Source organism: Pteronotus mesoamericanus, unplaced genomic scaffold, assembly GCF_021234165.1.
Source record: "Pteronotus mesoamericanus isolate MK-2021 breed Mesoamerican mustached bat unplaced genomic scaffold, CSHL_Meso_final contig_163, whole genome shotgun sequence".
Lineage (NCBI taxonomy): Eukaryota > Metazoa > Chordata > Mammalia > Chiroptera > Mormoopidae > Pteronotus > Pteronotus mesoamericanus.
This window is the reverse complement of record NW_026555064.1, coordinates 595,698-616,729: the sequence shown is the minus strand read 5'-3', so window position 1 is coordinate 616,729 and position 21,032 is coordinate 595,698. Positions and strand designations below refer to the sequence as shown.

At 38.8% G+C, this 21,032-nt stretch overlaps 1 protein-coding gene across 1 annotated transcript; it reads left to right on the top strand.

Moving 5' to 3' along the window:
• The first annotated feature begins 9,403 nt into the window (after positions 1-9,403).
• On the top strand, positions 9,404-10,552 carry NPY2R (neuropeptide Y receptor Y2). The gene has a single exon (XM_054595772.1). It carries the CDS (start codon positions 9,407-9,409, stop codon positions 10,550-10,552), a length of 1,146 nt encoding a protein of 381 aa, XP_054451747.1. The 5' UTR covers positions 9,404-9,406.
• The last annotated feature ends 10,480 nt before the right edge of the window (positions 10,553-21,032 follow it).

Below are 21,032 nucleotides of genomic sequence, written 5' to 3'. Positions count from 1 at the left end.
TGTTTAGTCTAAGTTATTTTATTAGCTTCACTGAGCTTTTCTTATGTTACTGGGGCTTAGAGAATCCCTCTGCGGGGCTTGGTCCTATGCTCTCCCTCCCCTCCTCAGGTTTCTCTCTCTGACTAGTATCCAGACTTATGGGGCACCCCTCTTTCTTTTGCTGGAATGAGTTTCCACATTCCAGCTGCACTCCCCGACTTTCTTCTGCCTGTGACTGAAGTTAGGTTAGTCTGGCTTGAAGGTTTCTCAGGAAACCTTGACATTACATGAGAGAAAAACTAGCTTCTGGCAGAAGGAAGCTGGGAGGACATTCCCCCAAGAATCAAAGCATATTTATTCTTTTCAGTGGCTTTTTTAAATAATTAAAATGTAACAGTCACCCCCTCAGTTGTGCTGGCCACATTTGAAGTGCTCAAAGGCCACATGTGGCTAGTGGGTACCTTACTGGGTGGTGTGTGTGGCCATAGAAAATTTCCATCACAGCAGAAATTTCAGCTCACAGCATCGTTTCAGAGAATGTGTATTTCTTCTCTTTTTTTTCGGTTTACTCTAATTCATACAATGGTTATAAATGACTTTTACAGTCAAAATAACAGTGAGATTATTTACACTTTGAGGGAAGCTCCCTTGCTCTCAAAATAGATTTAAACTGAAAGAAATCCATAATGATTTATTTTATCTGAAAATATATTATAAATGGTGTTCTGTACCGATGTATCCAACTTTTTCATTTTAAACAGAGTCCTTCTGAAATTTCTTCATGTAGCTAAAATACTGAGTGGTTCACTTATTCACCAGGTCCTTTACTTCAGAGTGTCATTGAGAATATCTATTCGACAAGCAGTGGAAAAGAAAATTAGTTATTTGGCCATTAATCTTTTTGTTATCCTTGCTTGAGGACATTTTCTCATTGCTTTTTAGAGACAGAGGAAAGGAGAGAAAAGAGAGAGAAGAGAGAAAAACGTCAATTGGTTGCCTTCCCCTAGGACCTGTACCCTGACCGGGGATCAAACCTGCAACTCAGGCATGTGCCCTGACAGGGAATCAAACCCGTGACCTTTAGGTCTATGGGACAAAGCTCCAAACAACTAAGCCATGCCAGCCAGGGCTGACTATTAATCTTTAGCTGTATTCCTTTTATATTTATGTACATGGAAGTATGACATATAGGGTAGGGGAAATGGTAGTAGAGGCATGTTTGAGATATTTTAGGAGGTTTGTCAAATACCGTGTACCAATATCAGAAGAGACCCACAGGCCAGGTTGCACACATTCATCTGTCTACCTCTCCATCCATCCATCCATCCATCCCTCCATCCATCTCCTTATTTATTTTGATCTGCACAGATATGGCCCACCTTGGGGACTGACTTATTAAAATTGCATTCATTTAAAATTTAGAAAAAATTTAAGAACATGGATTTTACTTTTCTTAAAATATAAGGTCTGACAATACTGGATCTAGGGTTGTGCAGGGCAGCACAGTGGAATATGAGAAGCAGCCTCCTCCTTCAGAAAAGTGTGCTTTTGTGCCGTCCAAGGTGTGGAAGCCCCACCACACCCTGCTGTCTCCCACAGCCTAGGCTGCTGCTGTATTTACGTCATTGGCCCCAGCCATGCAGGCATCTGAGTCTGAGCTTTTTCCCCATCTGAAGAGCAGTCGGTACACAATCTGGTTAGATGAGAAAGCGCTTGAGGAGCTAAATGATTTGACACAAGAGAAACCAGGCAGCAATATTCCTGTCCCATCTCAATTTGGATTAATCAATATTTCACCACCTCTTCTGCAAACTTCTATTAGTGTCTCAAGAGGCTTTATGAGAGTTCACCAAGTGGTTCAGTATATGCACCTTAAAGTATATGCACAAAAATATTATGGGTTTATTGTCAAAACTATCCATGGTAATATGACACACAATAAAGCAACTTTAATTTCAATGTATTTAGTTACTTATCTAATTCTGTTCTTCATTGGAAGACATTAGTCAAAGAGGTCACTTATTCTTATTAGGGGTGCTGACTAGATGTCTGTGGAACTATGTGAATCTTCTCAGACATATATGTCGATAAGGGAGTGAGGCAAGTATTGGTGTATGATTGCTTAGATGCATTTGAAAGGCAGTACTAAAGGAGGCAAAATGTTTTGTGCAATCAATGTCAGTGAAATCAGTTGAGTTCTGCAAAACAATTACTCTGCAGGACAGCACTCATCTGCTTTCTTGTGTATTTGTGTTCGTTATTTCAAGTCAGGCTTACTTTCTACCATCACAACTCCTTGATACACAGTCCCAGCAAATATATGAAGCAGAATGCAGCAAATATATTAAGAAACATGGAGCCTGTTGCATAAAACACATATGTGAGCAGGGAATATTTCAAGGTTAAAAAAATAGACAAAAGTATTCTAGGTAGAGCTGTGTAGGGCATCTTACTTATATCCTGTTTTGTTTACTTTTATCTCTTGGCAATTGAAAGCCCAAGCTGCTTTGTTTTATAAGAAATTCCCATGCTCCTATGGGCACAATTCTATATTAACCAAAGATGATTTTCAGAACAGGCTGTGTAAAGATGCCTTACAAATGCAATATTATTGGAGCTGGTAAATAAACCCACCCAGGGTTGAAAACAGAATCGTCTTGAGGGCAGGCCTTAACTAATATTTGGAGAGAGTATTTTTTAGTAGTTTAATGCCTCCCCCTTTTTGAATATTGCAGAGAAATTCCAAGCAAATCAGTATGACCGCCCTCATTTCAGAAATGAAGGGACTACCTTGACTGGTGTGGCTCAATTTGTTGAGAATCATCCCTTGAAGCATAAGGTTGGTTAGATTCTGGTCTGGGCACCTGCCTGGGCTGAAGGTTCATCCTGGTCTGGGCACATCTGAGAGGCAACCAACTGATGTTTCACTCCCTTTCTTTCTCCCTCCCTACTGTCCCTCTCTCTAAAATAAATAAATAAAAATCTTTAACCAAAAAAAAAAAAAAAAAAGAAGAAGAAGAAGAAGAAAGAAAGAAAAAAGAAATGAAGTGACCGGGGCATAGAAGGAAAGAAAAGTGTGTAAAACCCCAGCAGAGGGTAGTTAAGAAAGAAGTCGGTTTCCAGTGTCAAGCTTTTGTCTTCCTAACTTGGCAGGGTCTGCTGCCCCCTCTAAAAACTAACAGGGGAAAGAGACACTGGCTGTAAACTTCTAGAAGAAATGGCTCTAAATAAAGAGTTTGGGGAAGGAATACCCAAGACCCAGACCCTATAGTTGTGTGAAGTAGCTCCATAATCCTGTCTTTCTCTGAACCACCAACTCAGCCCTGGGGACTGCAGGCTTTAGCAGAGGGCTTCCCGGAAGAGACAGACGCTTACTGTGGCACTAATTGCTTGGGAAAGGACCAAAGAGCGAAGGACTCGGAAGTCAGTTAACTGGAGAAAGCGCTATTTGGTTTTATTGGCAACCCGCTGTTTTCTTCTTCCTACTCTAGTTTTTCCTGGACCCACCACCCCGACTGTTTTAGAATCTGAAGCCACGGCTGCACCCAACTTGAACTGTCAGCAGACACCTGCCAAGGCAATTGCTGATCCTGGGCTACAAGAATCTGCGCTCTCTTTCCCTTCGTGTGGGAGCGCGCCTACCGCCCAGTTTGAGCCTCATCAGCGCCCAGCGTTCCAGCCCCGGACCAGGGTGCCCAGACTTGACGTCCGCGCAATTGTGCGGGAGCTCTGCCCGGTTTCTGCACAGGTCAAGCGCTTCACTTTTGCTCCTACAAGCGAAGAAAAGGAAGCACCTTCTGCCTCCCGGGTCGGCCTCCTGCCAGCTGGAGACGCCTCTGCCTGCCGCGCCGGGGACCGCACCCCCTCTCCTGCCGCTGGGTCTGTCCTCCAGCCCTCGCCCCGACCCTCCCTTTTCCCAAGCGGATTGGGTGAATCCAGACCCGCGTCCGGCGGTCCATCCGCACCAGGTCGTCACTCACGGAACTCAGGAGCAGAGCCGAGAGCAAGGCTAGGGGTTCGTGGAAGGGAAAGAGGGTAGACACGCTACGAACATTTCTGAGGAGTATCAAACTTGGGAATCGCCCAGGGGAGTGACTGTGGCAGTTGGCAGGCGGTGGTGGGGACCCGCGAGGGGGCGCGGCCCTGGGTAGGGTCTTGCCTCGAAGACTTCCAAGCTCAGGAGGCAGCGGAGAGGCCGTGGTCGCTTGTCCCCTGCTCCCTCGCCACGGACACTTCCCATCCACTCTTCTCCCCTGCGTGACCATCGCCCCCCACCTCCGCACAGGTTTCTTTGTCTCCGAGGAGGGGCTTCACATCCTCTCCATCCTTCCCACCACTTCCTCTGCAGCCTCTCTCCCCACCGCCCGCTGCTCAGTGTAGCGCCGGGAGCGCCTGGCCACAGACGTCGTCGCGCCAGCCTCTCGGCGACGTTAGCGCTCCGGGCTGCACCATCGGAGCAGACGGAACTGGATTTGCCTTTGGGAATCTTCCAGTGCCTTCTCCGGGTCGGCAGCTAGATAATCATCATTTTGACGGACTGCACACGTCTTGCTTGCGCGCCTAAGCAGAAACGCGAGGGCTGGGTCAATAAGTGTAAGTCCTAACTATGATTCACCTTCTGGGAACTAGAATACACCGCCCCTAACGCCACCGCCCTCCTTCCCCTCCAACGAGAAGCGCTCAGGTCCTATGAAGTGGGCATGGGGGAGGGAGGTCCTCCTGAACGTAGGAACTTTCCCCCCTCATTTGGGTCAAAGGTGGGGTTTGGGAGTGATACCATCCCCATTTTCTACTTTCGCTAGAATGTTGCTTTTCTACTGACAATGTTTGCCCCTGTTCTTGACCCTTCCTTCCAGAACAGCAAGTTGTTACTTTTAAAAATCACACCTCTGTCTAAAGGGGAAGGTCCTATTGGATTCTTCCAAGCTGTTCAAGGATAAACACATTTATTTAAGCATCCACTGTTTTTCCACCAGAAGGGTTCACCCACTGGTAGGAGCATATGGTGGATGAGGAGGAGTCAAAAGTCTTAAGGCTTCTTTTTGCCATAGGGGACACATTGCTTAAACTCAGTAACATGAAACAGACAATGCTGTTTTCCAAGAAAACCCACAAACTTTCAAAGGCAGTGAAGAGAGACATTCAAACCCTTTGGTAAATATTTTCAACTTTCTGCTTATTAGGGAAACAGCCGTGTCTTGTATGCAGCTTTCTTAGATGCCCACTCCTCTCTTTACAGGACTATCAAGTGTAAGTCGTGCAGCATGATTTCTGAGATTTTTCTTTGGGAAATATTCCTGGAAGGTTTTGTGATTGATAAGATGTTAAGTTTTACTAAAGCCAACCTGTGACAATAAGAGCACCCACCATTGTAAAAAGTCCCACAAATTTAAATATATAGTTAAAGCATAAACTGTTTTCCCACTGGGATCATTTAAAGTTCTTTGAATCTCTGAAAAAAAAATTGAAGCCACTTTTTCTATTCTACAAACAAGTATTTCTGTAACAGAATCTCTAAAGAGTCACTTATTCAAGAAAATTTTGCCATCCAGAGTTTTCCTGAAATGTCTTGAACAATGTGGAATGTCTCATTTTTGCCTTATTTCAAAGGTTTTCCCCTTGTCTATTTCTCTAATTTTTGTGCTCTTGAGTTTTTAATATGGCAACTCCCCCTATATACTCTTATTTCCTCTTATAGTTTTCCAGAAGTGTAGTCATAAAATAACACATTCTCTGGGTAGGCTCTGACCTGGCTGAAGGCCAGCAGTGTGCTTGAGAACAGCTATTAACACCCATATGCTAATAGCATGTAGATCAGTAACTATTCCTGCAGAGAGGCTTTCAATAGAGGGGCTTTGAAATTAAGAAAATGGGGCTAAAAAGAAAAAGAAGTTAATACTTAAAATATAGTCCTAATTATTCTTCTATCTCAGGCTTACTAACTCAGTTAGGTTTGCTGCAAACCTCTAACTCAGACCTTTTGGTTAATTCTGTTAATTCTGTTAATGAATTGTCAGGGCTGACTAATTATACTCTGTAAAGTCTTTCTCTTAGTCTAAGGGAAATGGTACAGATTATCAGATATATACTCCAAGACTTGAATGGTTAGTTTCCATTTTCTCTAATTACTAAAGAGAGGAAACAAATACAATAGAGGACCTTGGCTTCTTGGAACATTCTATTTCAAATTTATACAGAGAGAACTTGAATATATTAGTAAAGCAAATACACGAATACATGGAAATCTCTGTAATAATGCTCCTATTAAGGTATGTGCATGTGAAGCCCTTGAGACACAGTTTCCTTATAGGTATACTGACTATTTTGAGTGTTCTAATCAGAGATTGATTTAAGAGGGTTCTTAGGACAACTTTGTTGTAGAAATGGTTACCTGACTAAGACCTAGAAAGTAATGATAAGAATGGCATATCAGAGCAAGAAATTCTAAACAAGCAGTTATATTCAGTAAAGGGAAAAATTACTTGGTATTTTGCTGATCTCAATTATTCAGCAAAATTGTGTTTTCCTTTAGCTTTATATTTGTTTTGCCAAATTGCTAAGTACCTTTAATTTGTTGATGGTGTGCTAAAGATTAAACAATGGACGGATCCAGTTTCTGTCCTCACAGATGTTGTCCTGTGGGTTGGTGGAAAGAAAACAATTGCAAGGTGACGTGTGGAGCTTCAGCATGAGAAGTGAGCACAGGCTGTTGGGGGAACCGAGAGGCTTCCCACTTCAGGGCAGGGAGAGCAAAGAGGCAACAGAAAGGCTGATGTACTTACTGCTGGCAGTGGGAGTAGCTTAGTACGATGGGAGCGCAAGTATATATTGGGATGCCGAGAGAGATGAAGCAGAGAGGTAGGCAGGGGTGAGTTCAAGAAAAGTTTTGATGTCATGCAGTGGAGTTGGAATTTCTTCATAGGTCAGTGATATCAACTCATGCGTGCATGGCCTTTAGTGGGAGAGCACATCAATGAAAGCAGCAGATCTTGCAAAACTAGATGCTATTCAGGAATGTAGAAGAGGAGGAATGACATGCAGAGAATTGGTTATACAAGAGATGAAAGTCAAACGGGGAATGTTGAGGTCACCCAGGGATTATCAAGAGCAAAAAGCCATTACTACCGTCAGTTAGAGGGACACGGAGAGGAGGCAGTGTGGCTGAAGCCCAGGGCCCAGGGTTACCCACTGGAAACAGAGCCACCACGGGCCAGCCCCATGGGAACCGAAACTGTGGATGGCCTGCTGAGGCTCTGCTCAGAGGAGAGAGGGAGGGGGAAGAATACAGTGGTTTCTGCCCTCCTTCTGCCCTCTAATTAATCACCTGCCAGTGCTTCCCATTGGCCAGGCTTGGCCAGCATTCTGATGAATCAGGAGCCTGAAAGAACAGCCTGCAAGAAAGAGTCAGCCCTCCGGGGGAAGGATGAACAAACAGTCAGCTGGGGGCACGTAGGCTCAGCCAGGCATGGTCTGCAAGCTGAAAAAAATATGACTCACCAATGTTGGTAGATGATATTATGAATAATAAAAAAACAAAGTCACTTAAAGGAGGTTCTTAATTAAGGATGGAAGCCTTTGTCATGATTATATTCAACAAGTACTACCATTATGTTGGTTTCTGGGTGTTTTTACGGACTTGAAAAGGAAACTATGTATTAAAAACCAATATATTATATTATCTTAAGCAATCTGGTTACATTAGGGAAATAATACGATCACATATGAATTTCAGACCGACCATTTTATGTCAGAATAGGCTCTGTCCAGTAAAATGTAAGAGCCTTAGAGTAGAGGCCATGTCTTATTGTCTTGTCCACCAGCACAAATTCTAATTCCTGACATAGGTTTTTAATTGCTTGCTGAATGCAAAGATGGACTGTGCCTGGTGTTTAGAAGATGCTCAATTGTTTTTGTTGAATGAATGAATGAATAAGGAAGGAAGGAAGGAAGGAAGGGGAAAAGGAAGGGAGATAAATTAGGAGACTATTAAAATAATATGTTAAGAGATCAAGGGCAAAACTAATGTGGTAGGAAGAATAAGAGGACCACTGGGAGAAAAATGTTAGAGATCAGTCTGAGGAGTCTCTTAAATGTGGGTGGGTAAAGGCGATGAAAAAGCCTAGGATGGTTACTTACTTTTGAAGTTTACCTGGCTTAGTGGAAGGAGGTAGCATTGACTGAAGCAGGTCATGCAGACGGAAAAGTCTGGGGTTGAGGGCTGAGATTGGGGAAGAAAAGGGTTAAAACTTTAATATTTAAGGGTTAGAAAGAGAAGTAGTTCAGATTTGTACCTATTTTTTGCGTAGTTCCTGTGTAGGATTCTGCTGTGTATCAGGTAGAAAGTTTCAGATAATCCCCCAAAAGCAACTGTTTTGCTCAGGCTACCTATTTTTAACACTAACCCCTACACTAGGAACAATGGATGTGAAACAGAATCTATTCTCAAAGTTCAGATACCAGGCAAAAGGTTTCAATATTTATCTCTTTTCTGTGCAATTTGTTGATGTATTTATATATTTAGAACAGTCAAGATATTGAAGGAAACTTTCTTTTTCTAACTTAATTATTAATTTGATGAATTTATAGCAGTTATAAAATTATTTAATAAAGTTTCTAATATTCATCTCACATAAAATGGATTGAGTCAGTTGGTGGCATTCACATAGGAATTATATCTGTACTGTAAGTATTATGTTTCACTATCATAATATACTTGTCAGGGACCAGATTTTATTTATCCATATTTAGACTTAGATGTAGAATAGATACATTAAAGGGCCTGTTTTGTTAAAACATTATACTGTGTGCAATTTGAAGTATTAGAGGACAGGTATTTTGAGCCCCCACTAAAATTAAATCAATCCTCTTTTTTAAAAAAAAATATTTTATTTATTTATTTTTAGACAGAGGGGAAGGGACGGAGAAAGAGAGGGAGAGAAACATCAATGTGTGGTTGCCCCTTGTGCGTCCCGTACTGGGGACCTGGCCCATGACCAAAGGCATGTTCCTTGACTGGGAATCAAATCGGTGACCGTTTGGTTCACAGGTCAGCACTCAATCCACTGAGCCACACCAACCAGTGTAAAGCAGTCCTTTCGTGATATTCCTTTGTCTTACCGTTGCTTTTCTTCCCTCGTTTCATAGTTATTCTTTCTTTCTCTCCCTCCATTCCTTTCTTTCTTCCTCTTCCTTCCTCTCTCCCTCCCGTGCTTTCCTCCCTTCCTCCTTCTTTCCTTCCTCCCTTCCTCCTTCTTTCCTTCCTCCCTTCCTCCTTCTTTCCTTCCTCCCTTCCTCCTTCCCCCATTCCTCCCTCCCTTCTTTCTTCCTTCCTTCCTTCCTTCCTATCCCCCCTCCCTGCTCTCTCCCTCCCTCTTTTTCTCCCTTCCTTCCTTCCTTTCTTTCTTTTTTCTTGTGCTAGTTGCTGAAAATGGACCAATTAGGTGCAGAGGCTGATGAGAACCAGACAGTGCAAGACATAGAAGTGGAGGGGTATGGTCCAGGGCAGACCACACTTAGAGGTAAGACGATCCCTGGCTCTAAGCCCATGCTTATAGATAGCACCAAACAGATTGAGGTACAGATTATCCTCATATTGGCCTATTGCTCCATCATCTTGCTTGGGGTGATTGGCAACTCCTTGGTGATCCATGTGGTGATCAAATTCAAGAACATGCACACAGTAACCAATTTTTTCATTGTCAATCTGGCTGTGGCGGATCTTCTGGTGAACACCCTGTGCTTGCCATTCACTCTTACCTACACCTTAATGGGAGAGTGGAAAATGGGTCCTGTCCTATGCCATGTGGTACCCTATGCCCAGGGCCTGGCAGTACAAGTGTCCACAATCACTTTGACAGTAATTGCCCTGAACCGGCATCGTTGCATTGTCTACCATCTGGAGAGCAAGATCTCCAAGCGAATCAGCTTTCTTATTATTGGCTTGGCCTGGGGCACCAGTGCCCTGCTAGCAAGCCCCCTGGCCATCTTCCGCGAGTATTCGCTGGTTGAGATTGTTCCTGGCTTAGCGATTATGGCCTGTACTGAGAAGTGGCCTGGTGAGAAGAGCATGTACGGTACTGTCTACAGTGTTTCCTCCTTATTAATCCTGTATGTTTTGCCTTTGGGCATCATATCTTTTTCCTACACTCGTATCTGGAGTAAACTTAAGAACCATGTCAGCCCTGGAACTGCTAATGATCACTACCATCAGCGAAGGCAAAAGACCACCAAAATGCTGGTGTGCGTGGTGGTGGTGTTTGCGGTCAGCTGGTTGCCTCTCCATGCTTTCCAACTTGCTGTTGACATTGACAGCCAAGTCCTGAACCTGACGGAGTACAAACTCATCTTCACTGTGTTCCACATCATCGCAATGTGCTCTACCTTTGCCAACCCGCTTCTCTATGGCTGGATGAACAGCAACTACAGGAAGGCTTTCCTCTCCGCCTTCCGCTGTGAGCAGAGGTTGGAAACCATACATTCGGAGGTGCTTGTATCATTCCAGGCCAAAAAGAACCTGCAAGTCAAAAAGCAACGTGGCCTCAGTGGCTCTTTCACAGAAGCTACCAATGTCTAAGGAAGCTCTGGTGTGAAACTATACGGATGGATTTTGACCAGAGCTATAAATATAGTTATGGAGAGCTTCCAGGTGCATCCTGACTTCCCATTTAAAGGAAGAAAATGATCATCTAAATGGAAGTATCCACGGTGTCATTCATGGAAACCTCGTCGGCGGAGGCGAGGTAGAAGCACGCATATTTGAAGATGGCAACAAAACTGTCTGTGTGCAATTGCTTGGATGGTAGGTTGAATTACATTAAAAACAAGAGAGCAATGCTTATGACTGCTGCCCAGAGTAAACGAATCCTGAACAAGGAATTGGCGTAATGGCATCACTAAGAGGTGATGGCTAAATAAGCTGACTTTCAAATCACATGGAGGGTAGATTGAGGATGATGTATGATTGACTACTCCCCCCTCATCTGATGAAAAGATGACCAAACACCAGTTTTTTAGGGAGCCACAGATTCTTCTTTATTGTATTTATCGTATTATTGTATATTGGTTTTCTATGACTCTTTCAATAGATTAAAAATTCACCAGGAAACACTGCAAGTAAATGTTACCATCTATTTGCATGACTTCAAGGAAGTAAACTGACATTTGCCATATAATTAGTATTTTGGCAGATGATGGGGGAAATCCTTAATACTCAGCTGATGGTTCTTAAAACCAGAGGTGCGTTTAGTGAAAAGTTGCTTCAACTCAGAACCAAAGTTTGAAATTCTCAGAAAATGTCAACCTCATTTAATTTCTCCTTTCATGTTGTCCCCGCTTTCTATAGATACTACTTCAGTGACAAATAAGCACAAAGTGTAATACATTTTAGACATTTAATTAATTAAGATTAATTATTATAACTTTGAACATGTATTATTCCTATGTTGGAGCTGAGTTTGTTGTTGCTAGAGATTAAACTGATTAGAAAATAATTTTGTGGCATTTTAAAACATTTTGTGTTTTTTTGTAAACAATTTTTGCACAGGTACATAGCTCTAATGTGTTTATGGAACACTGACTGCAGTGTTGGTTTTTTTTGAAATTCATCCTTAGTGGACTCATTCATGACCAATAAAATAGTATAACTTCATCAAAATAGAACCCATCTGGTTAAAAAAATTTTTTTTAAACATTGGATTCATTCCCCTTTGCAAATGTTCTGTTTGGACCAACTTCAACATAAATTATGCTCTTCTCAAAATTATTAGTTAAGTTATTTGGATAACATGAGTATATACATAATAAAATTGTACTTAGAAATAGTGGAACATAGATACTATAGTATTTTTCACTTAATGATTTTATGAATATAATTTTTATTTTAATAGTGCCCAACCAAAGATGCTTAAAATCCTATCATGTTCATGACAAATAATCGAGATGTTAAAATAATTGTACTTCTTTGGATGCTTTTAAAGAAGTTTCATTGCAGTTATATTTTTGTAAATATAGTCCTTATATTTTAAATAAATTCCATATTAGTATTACATTCAGTTATAAACATTAACTTTTTGAACTGGAGAGTTTTATTTTATGGATATATTTAAAATTTATAACTATGACTCTCACTGAGTTACTTCCACACTAAAAATGAAAGACTGGTCGTGAAGCAGACTGTACTTTTGAAATACAGGAAGAGAATGGAAACAACAGAATTTAGATCATGTGGAAGATTGATTAAGAAATAAACTAAAAATTTACCTGTAATATATTATATAATTAAAGATTTCATTTTTCTGTTGGACTTGATCTAAATGTCCAAAAAGAAGTGTTTTGTTCTTTAAATAGCAGTTACTTTGAATAAGATACCAGTAGAAAATTGTGGTTAAGTTTTTTGGAGAATTCTTACGCTATAGGAAATGTGTATGCTACTATGTTAACTGTTTTAGTAGTAAATTATTTTGGAATTTAATTAATGATCCAATTAACATATGATCTATTAATTCTGTTAACTCAATAAAATATCTTTTTACATAGTGACTTCCTCTGTTGAAATAAAGAGAATTTGGGAAACTAGAGAAATTGAGTGATACTTTATATCAGTTCCTATTCAAGACAAGATAGTAAACCTTTCACACAATTAAAAACAGGAAACTAATGGTGACTTCTCATCAGTTAGCTTAGCTCTCTTTCCATTCTACAAAGGAACCTGCATCAGTGGGTCCACTGACAATGCCTGAATCTTTTTTTTTTTTTAGACCAGACCTTTCATCTGAACTTTCATTTCTGTCAGCAGACTTGACATGACCGCATGGGCATCTAACCAGCAGAGCAAAGCCAACACGCCTGAGACATAACCTGTCACTGTGATGCACACCCTGCCCCACCTCCACTTGGTTTTCCTATATTTCCTGCCCCAATCATGACACTGCTCTCTACTCAGTTCCCCAAAGCCTTATACTTTGGAGTTCCCTTGACTCCTCTGTCCCTCTGTCCCACATGCCCAATTAATTGCCACACTTTCTTCTTAATTCCTACATGGTTCTTGAATCAATTCACTCTTCTCCATCCTCATGGTCCCTACGGTAGTTCAGGCTGTGATTATCTCCCCAGACCCCTATTATCTCTTATCTGATTTAATGTAGCAACTTCCTAATTGGTCTTGACATCTTGTCATCTTTCCATCCAATCCAACTTTTACCCACCAGCCAGGATGATTTTTCAAAATTCAAATTTTATGCAAAGGACAATATGCTGCTTCATTGCCATCTGTCAATTCTGGCAATCTTGAGAATTGTCCAAATAATAATTTTTGGTTTCAACCTCATCCTCTCCTCTCTATACCTCTTTGGGTTCTTCAGAATTGCAGTGATGCAGGTTGACTCTTTTTCTATTATGAAGGTCATTGTGTTAAAGATATTCTTTTAAACTTCCCCATTAGTACAGGGGAACCAAGGAGTGAAGAATAAGAAGAGACCATTTCCCCGCTGTGATAGGTTGACTGGAATGGAGGAAGAAAAAATTATATCAAGCCTTCAACAACAATCTAAGAACACAGAAGCATATAAATTCTGGGTTATCTTCTTAAGAATAGCAAAGGAAATGAGGCCTCAGGGAGAAAATAGTCTTTAATTTTTTTCAGGTGGATAAGAGATGAATAATCAACATCTGTGGCAGCAAAAACAGTTTACTTTTCCTGAAGAAAACAGAACATAAACAACACAGACATAGTGAAGAATGCAAATGTCTTCATGCTTATGTCTCACAACATTAAAGGTAGGAATTTTATTCAACAAAGGGTTACTAAGTATTGATCTGTGAGAATTTATAAACAATACCTGTCCGTTAGATCATTGACTGTTTTCTGCCACACTACACTGGTCAGACATCCACAAACTTCACAAGTTCTCCTGGGTATGGAAGAGGTTGCAGGAAAGACAGCCAGTGGGTTATGACCTTTCATGTGCAATCTGTAACTGCAGTGTTTTCTTCTGAGTTCATGAATATGTAACTCAATGGAAGTAAATGAAAATGACTAACCCTGAACCCACTCTCCTTCATAAACAACTCAGTGCCAAGTTTCAACACTTGAACAAATTCCTTGCAAAACACCACACAGTTGATCATAACGCAGATGTGCGTTGTCACATTAAAATTAAAACATGCTGCATTATCTTCATTAGATATAAAGGGAAAAAAATCACAAGTGAATATTCTTAATTTTTTGCCCTTCTCATAGGAAAGTAGCATACATTGTAAAAGGAATAAGAGAATACATGTATGTGTAGACACATATTTAATTACAAACAAAATGCTCTGTAATGTAGACTATTTTCCAAAATTGCCTGATTCATGAATTGCTGAAAAAAGTAAAGAAGATCTTTAAATTTACTCAGTTGAATTTTCTTCTTTAACAATATCTTCTAAAATTTGATTTTGATTACATCATCCACTGTCCTGTGGACAAAGTCCCTTTGCCACTGTCGTCATTTGAAGCTCGTTTGCTGGTGGGTGGTAAGTGTTCTCTGTTGGGAGTAGGCCTCAGCCGTAGGCAGGAACCGTGCCCTGGGTGTCAGAGGCATGGCCTTCTCAGCCCTTCAGGCCTCCTGGCCTTTTCCTGGTTGTGTGGGCTCAGCATGCATTCCTGCCCCTTCTTAGGAGTTTGTTTTTCCTGTTCCTTGCCCTCACCAGCGCTCTAAACCATGAAAGTGTCTCCCTTCCTCGCCTGGCAGAGGAGTTTCTTAGCCTTCCTGTAGAGCTCCCCGCTCCAACCGCACTCCAAATCCAATACTTTCTTTAGGCTCTGTGATCTTTTCTGTGAATACATAGTGGGATTTGTGGGAAAAAATCTTGCAGGAGGGTGTGGACTTCTTCCGTTTCTAGTCCCCAGGAGTTGCCACTGTCCTGCCAGTAGGCCTAAGGTCTTCCCCCATTTTTCAACTATTCTAGCTGTTTCTTCCTGTTGGTGTCCAGAGGATCGAATAAGTAAATGCCCCTCTCTCCCCGAAGGTGACTGTCTCTTCTTAGTGTTTGGACATTTAGTTGCTTTGCAGTCTCAGTCCTCAAAAATAGGTTATAAAGGAGTCATGAATTTGAAGTTATTCCAGCTATTTTTTTTTTAATAAAGGCAGGAGTGATGTCTTTTCCTGCTCTCTCCATTCTGGTGAAGATACTAGAAATCCTTAATGAGATTATTTTACACCCTTTTAAAAAGTAACACATCTTCAAAATCTAATGTGGATTTTCCACTAAGAGCCCATTTTAATTCTAATTAACCATAGTTCAAGTGCACAACAGCCATGTGTGGTTTGTGGTTTCCATATGGAGCAATGCAGCCCTAAACTTACAGCTACTGAATGCTTTGTACATAATAGTCATGAGAGGTATATTTTAAAGTTAACGTTACTGGACTTGATCCTCTGAGCAGTGAAAAGTTGAGACTTTCAGGTTTTTCATAGTCATCATTATTAGTGTTTTCTAAGTACACATTTTATCTAAGCAGAGAAGAAAACCAAAAGTTATCCTAAGTGTATACCTTACCTTCACTTCGTTTTTTGTATCTGAAGATATTGGGGGTATTAATGGTACCTAGTTGAGGTGAAAATTTCTTAAGTTTGATCAATAGAACATTTCTACCACATATTTTAGTACCTATCTTTAGGCCTCAGTTGCTACATTATTTTCGATGATATAAGCCGATATGAGACCCAAGCGGATCTGACTCCAAAGCACATGCCATTGATCAGTCTGAAATGAGATTTAACAAGTTGCTATTCACTGCCTGGTTTTATTTCCCTCTTTCAGACTAGATTGATTTATCTCTTTATTTTTAAAAGACTTCAAATTTTGAAATATACTTGATTAACTCAAAACAATTTGCTTTATAGGTACATGTTTCAGAAACATATTATTTTCAAAAGGCATGTACATCCTTGGCAAAAATAAATGGTGTTTTGGGTTCTATGTGTGTTAGAATATATATTTATATCTGTGTATCTGTTTCTGGGATGGAATATTTAGACTATAAATGCTAGAAAATCATTAGTGTTAATAGATTTTATTCATTATCCCAATATAAAGTAAAAAAAAGTAGAAAAGAATTTATTTATGTTTTAGCTTTTATATTATAGATAAATCATTCACAATGGTAAATGTTTAGAATTATGTAACCCTATAGGAAATCTGTGTTTCATCTGCAATATAATTTTACAGTACTGGTTCATTACCAATAAATGAAATGTTCAGCCCTTAATCTGCCTGTCAACTATTTAAAGCAAGAGAGTATTAAAGTTTAGGTTTACCAATTTATACTCTTAGTTCTAAATTAACCAGAGCAATAAAATTCTCCCAGGCCACTTTACTTGGGAAATACCAATCTTAATGCATTTTTAAAGACTAAGAAGTTAACTGTAAGTCATTCAGAGAACAGTGTGATACCCACAAGGGTGCTATTGTGAGCGGAGCCTTCTTTTCTTGTCCTTGGGAACATAACAGCCACCTGTTGCAAAGAACTGGAAGCACCGCTAATTACCTCAGTCAGCAGCAGTCGGAATATTTCTGACTGAGGCTGGTTTTACCACCGGGCTTTATGGTAGTACATGTTCAATAAGGTGAGTAGTAATTACGCTGTGTGAAGTCCCACTTCTCAGAACTGAAAGGTACAGGGGCTGCAAGTCATTTTAAATTCATTAGTGGGGGAAGCAGCAGTAAGTAAACACTTGACTACATTGGGCTGTATTGGATGTATTTTGGAGTGAATAAAGCCACAGGGGTATCGCATTAGCTGTAATGATAGATCTTGGCTAAGTAACCTCAGTCTGCATTTTCCAAATGGTCAACTGCTCTTACAGTCATTTCATAAATGCTCACTGGCTTCTTTCCCGCTAGCAAGGGGCACACCACGTCCTCTCCTTTTTGCTCTCTCATGCACACTCATAAATTTATGAGATTTTGTTGACCAGCCACTGCTTCAGGTTTGAAAAGAGGGCATCATGATTGGACTTGGAGTAAAATATTATAAAAATCTTAAGAGTTTCTTCAAAATTCAGTGGGAAAAATATTAGCCCTTGTTCCCCAAATTCCTTGAGATCAGGGAATGTAGTTTGAAGTGTGACTTCAAAAAACTGTCTTGCCTACTTTCCTATCTACAAAAAAACCTTATTTTTACAAGTATTTGTTGATCAGAATTTGTATAATTCATACCTGAACATGTCAGACATCCCTTAAATATTTATCAGTTGATAAATTGCTGAGAAAATTTAACACCTACCCTTCCACTTATTTTCAAGATATTTGATGTAGACTATGCCATACTCTTAGTACTTAAGATCTTAGAGTTTAATTATCGAACTGTATTTGAGATTAAAAAAAAACAACACTAGACCAGCTGTTGAAAACAACTTAAATATTATGATCTATTAAAAGAGCTATATTGACCTCTGTTTTCCATGAAATACACTAGACAATTTTGTTATTTACACTAAGACAACTTCTACAAAGGATTTAAAATGTCTCATAGAAATGTGTGAATTTTACAAGGAAGGAGTTACAAGTGAGGGGAACTTCTAGCAAAAGAAATGAAATTGAGAGATGAAGTTTCCACTCAAATATTTATGACATAAAATCCTATAAAATTGCTAGAAGTTGAGCTAGAAAAATCTTTCTTAACTCTAATTAGAGGGGTTAATTGGTATGCATTATAAAACCAAAATCAATTCACAATATTCTTTTCCAACAAAATATTGGGAAATGGGACTATAATAAAACTTTAAACAATCACCATTATTCAAATAAAGAGCATCAATTCTATAAGAAAAATGAAGAGACTCACACTATTTGCTAATCGACTTATTAAAGTTGGTATGGAAATGGCATAATGAAAGTCTAGAGAGAGAAAATATTCTAAATCTCCTCTAGCTTTGCACCTTTTTGCCTAACACTGTGTAGCATCTTTCAATAACTCAAATATTCATTGAATGAATGAATGAGTGAAGTAATCAATGAATTGAAAGAGGAATGAAAAAAACAAATGTATGGTATTGGGGATCCTGGTGACTTAAATTTGGGATCACTGTGAAAAAATTTCTAAAGATATTTTACAAAGTGTTTCTAGCCATTTCTTCTTTTGTTTTTTGTATCCAGGAAACTCAAAATCAGCCTGTAAACTCTTATTATTAGTGACTATGGTTTACTCATCACTTATTTTTCTTCCTACCCTTGCCCATAGAAAAATAGCAGCTGTCATTATTTTAAAAACAAAACAAAACCAAAAAACCTTCTACTCTATGTCAGGTGTTTTTTATTTTACCTTAGTGTATCAGTCAGCTCAGGTTGCCATAACAAAATACCATAGACTGGGTGACTTGAACACAAGAAGTTTATTTTCTTACGTTCTAGACTCTGGTAGTCAAGAGATCAATGTGCCAGCATGGTTGGGTTTTGGAGAGAGAGAAAACTCTGATGTTTCTCGTGGGTCACTTGTTTCTATGTAAAGTCATATTTTAAATTATGTATTTTAATTAATTATTTGTGGTATAAAATATCAATATTTTTCATCCATAAATATAAGAGTATAGTACCTTTATCATTTGTATTATTTGCTGGTTTTCTTTTTTAAATGTATATGTCTATATCATTATGTGTAAGTAATATTTTATCTCTTTACCTCTAGTTCTTCTAAGTCATTAATAACCTGAATAGTTCTGTTGAATAGTAGTGATAATGGGCATCATTATCTTATTTCTGACCTTAAAAGGAATTTATACAAATTTATCAATTTGTTAAATTGTATTCATAGATTTTTTTCTAAAGAAATATTTTATGAACAGATGAACATTCTTATCCCTAGTTTTCTAATTTTTAGGTCATTTCTGTCAGTCTTAGTCTGGTCAGTAAAATGAAATTATTCTTAGCATTATTGTCATAAAGTGTTTTTTGAAGGCAACTAGGACAAATATGAATGTAAAAAGAGCTGGGTGAATGAAGGTCAGGAAGGGCTAGAGTGGAAGGTCAAGGAGCCACTGATGACTTCAACTTGAAGCGTTAAAACAAGTGAGTTTCCCAAGTTTAGCCAGTCAGGTCTCAGGGGAAGGCCATGGTCTTGGCCTTAGTCTTGGTCTGCTGCAGCCAAGTGGGAGTGTGTGGGGCAGCCTATGAGGCCGGGGCACCTGGCTGCCACAGCTTCATGGAATGAAAGCCTCTCCTCTAGTTCATTTTCCAAATATTGTGCAAGCTCTTCTCATTGGCAAATTCTAGCCTGAAACTATGCAGGGAAGGAGATTCTGGGAAATGAGTTTCCTGGTATCTGCAATGCAAAATTGACCTTAGAAGCGGGTATATTAAGGCAAAGTTGAAGATGAAATCTACCAAAGTTGTAAACATATATAGATATAGATAGATGGTAATGAGTACATAGAGGTGATTATGTAGATTTTTTTCCTCTTTTACTTAATACGATGAATCACATTGATCTTTTTTGAGATACAACTTCTCTAGCATAAGCCCTGTTTGGTCATGATGTCTATTACTTTAAAACAGACTTTGGGATCCAATTAGCTGAAAACTCTAATCAAACTTTTAAGTGTGTATATCACACCAAAATACTTTTTGTAAAAAATCAAAGAGGAAATAGATTCAGGAGAAAGTAAGTTATGTGATATGGAAGTGAGGATGAATAAAGGACTTACTGATAATTATCACTCTCAAAATTAGCAATGACTGAAAGTTATTAACAAAGACACTGAACTGTTTAGCCATAGCAATTTTTATTTTAAATTTAAGATAATCCACTCAAGAGGAACCAAATGAGGCCGACTCCAAGACACATCATCATTAAAATGGCAAATATCAAAGATAAACAGAGAATCCTAAAGAAAGCTAAGGGAGAAAGAGGTAGGAACATATAATGGAGCCCTGGTATGGCTAGCAGCTGACTTCTCAACAGAAACATTACAAGCCAGAAGGGAATGGCAAGAAATATTCCAAGTAATGAAAAGCAAAGGCCTGCAACCAAGACTGCTTTACCTAGCAAGGCTCTCAATTAAAATGGAAGGAGAAATAAAGAACTTCCCAGACAAAAGAAGGCTAAAAGAATACACCTCCACCAAACCAGCATTGCAAAATATGGTAAAGGGACTGCTTTAAGAAGATGAAGAAAAAGAGTCTATGAATACCCAGTTCCTTTCACAGTCACCAATATTTGATATTACCAACATTTTTAATACTTATTAATCTGATTGTGACAATGATGTGCTGTTATGTTGTTATTTGTTGAAACTAAACCTGTTTTTGTATATTTCTTGCCTATTTCTACTATTTTTAAAAAGTTTTAAATCACCTTTTGGTATTTTTTATCCATTTTTTGATTAAATGTTTGTAGAATATTTTCCCTAAAAAAAACCAACAAAAACTATTAACCATTTTTCTAGATATGTTGCAAATACTTTCCTATTCTATTACTTGTCCTTTAACTTTTTTTATATCTATATTACTATATAGTCTTAAATGTTTAATATAGTCATTTTGTCAATATTTTACTTTATAGCTTCTGGGTTTAAATATGTCACTTCATGGTAAGAAAAATATTATTTTGTATTTTCTCCTAAAACTCCTTAGATTTTACATATTGATTTTTAACTCACCTGAATATTGTTTGTATAATGTGTGAAATAGGGTTCTATATTTGTTTTATTTCAAGTAATAGTGGTTTAGGCACCTTGTTTGTGGAATAAGCCTTATTTTCTCCATCAATTTTAAATATCAATTTAATCATATATTACATTGTAAGATAGATATATACATTTGTTTCTAGAATGCTCATTTTATTTCACTGATCTACTTTTTTATTTCTATGCTGGTGTCATGTTGTTTTAATTGCTGAGACTTTATAATGGATTTAAATTTTTTAATATTTTATAATGGATTTTGACATTTAAATAAGTAAATAAATAAAATCTGCATTTAAAAAATAAAAAATAAAATTTAAGGTAATTTTTACTTAGTAATAAATACTAGCATTTATTTAATAAAGTTCTATGTACATAGTATTTATTACTTAC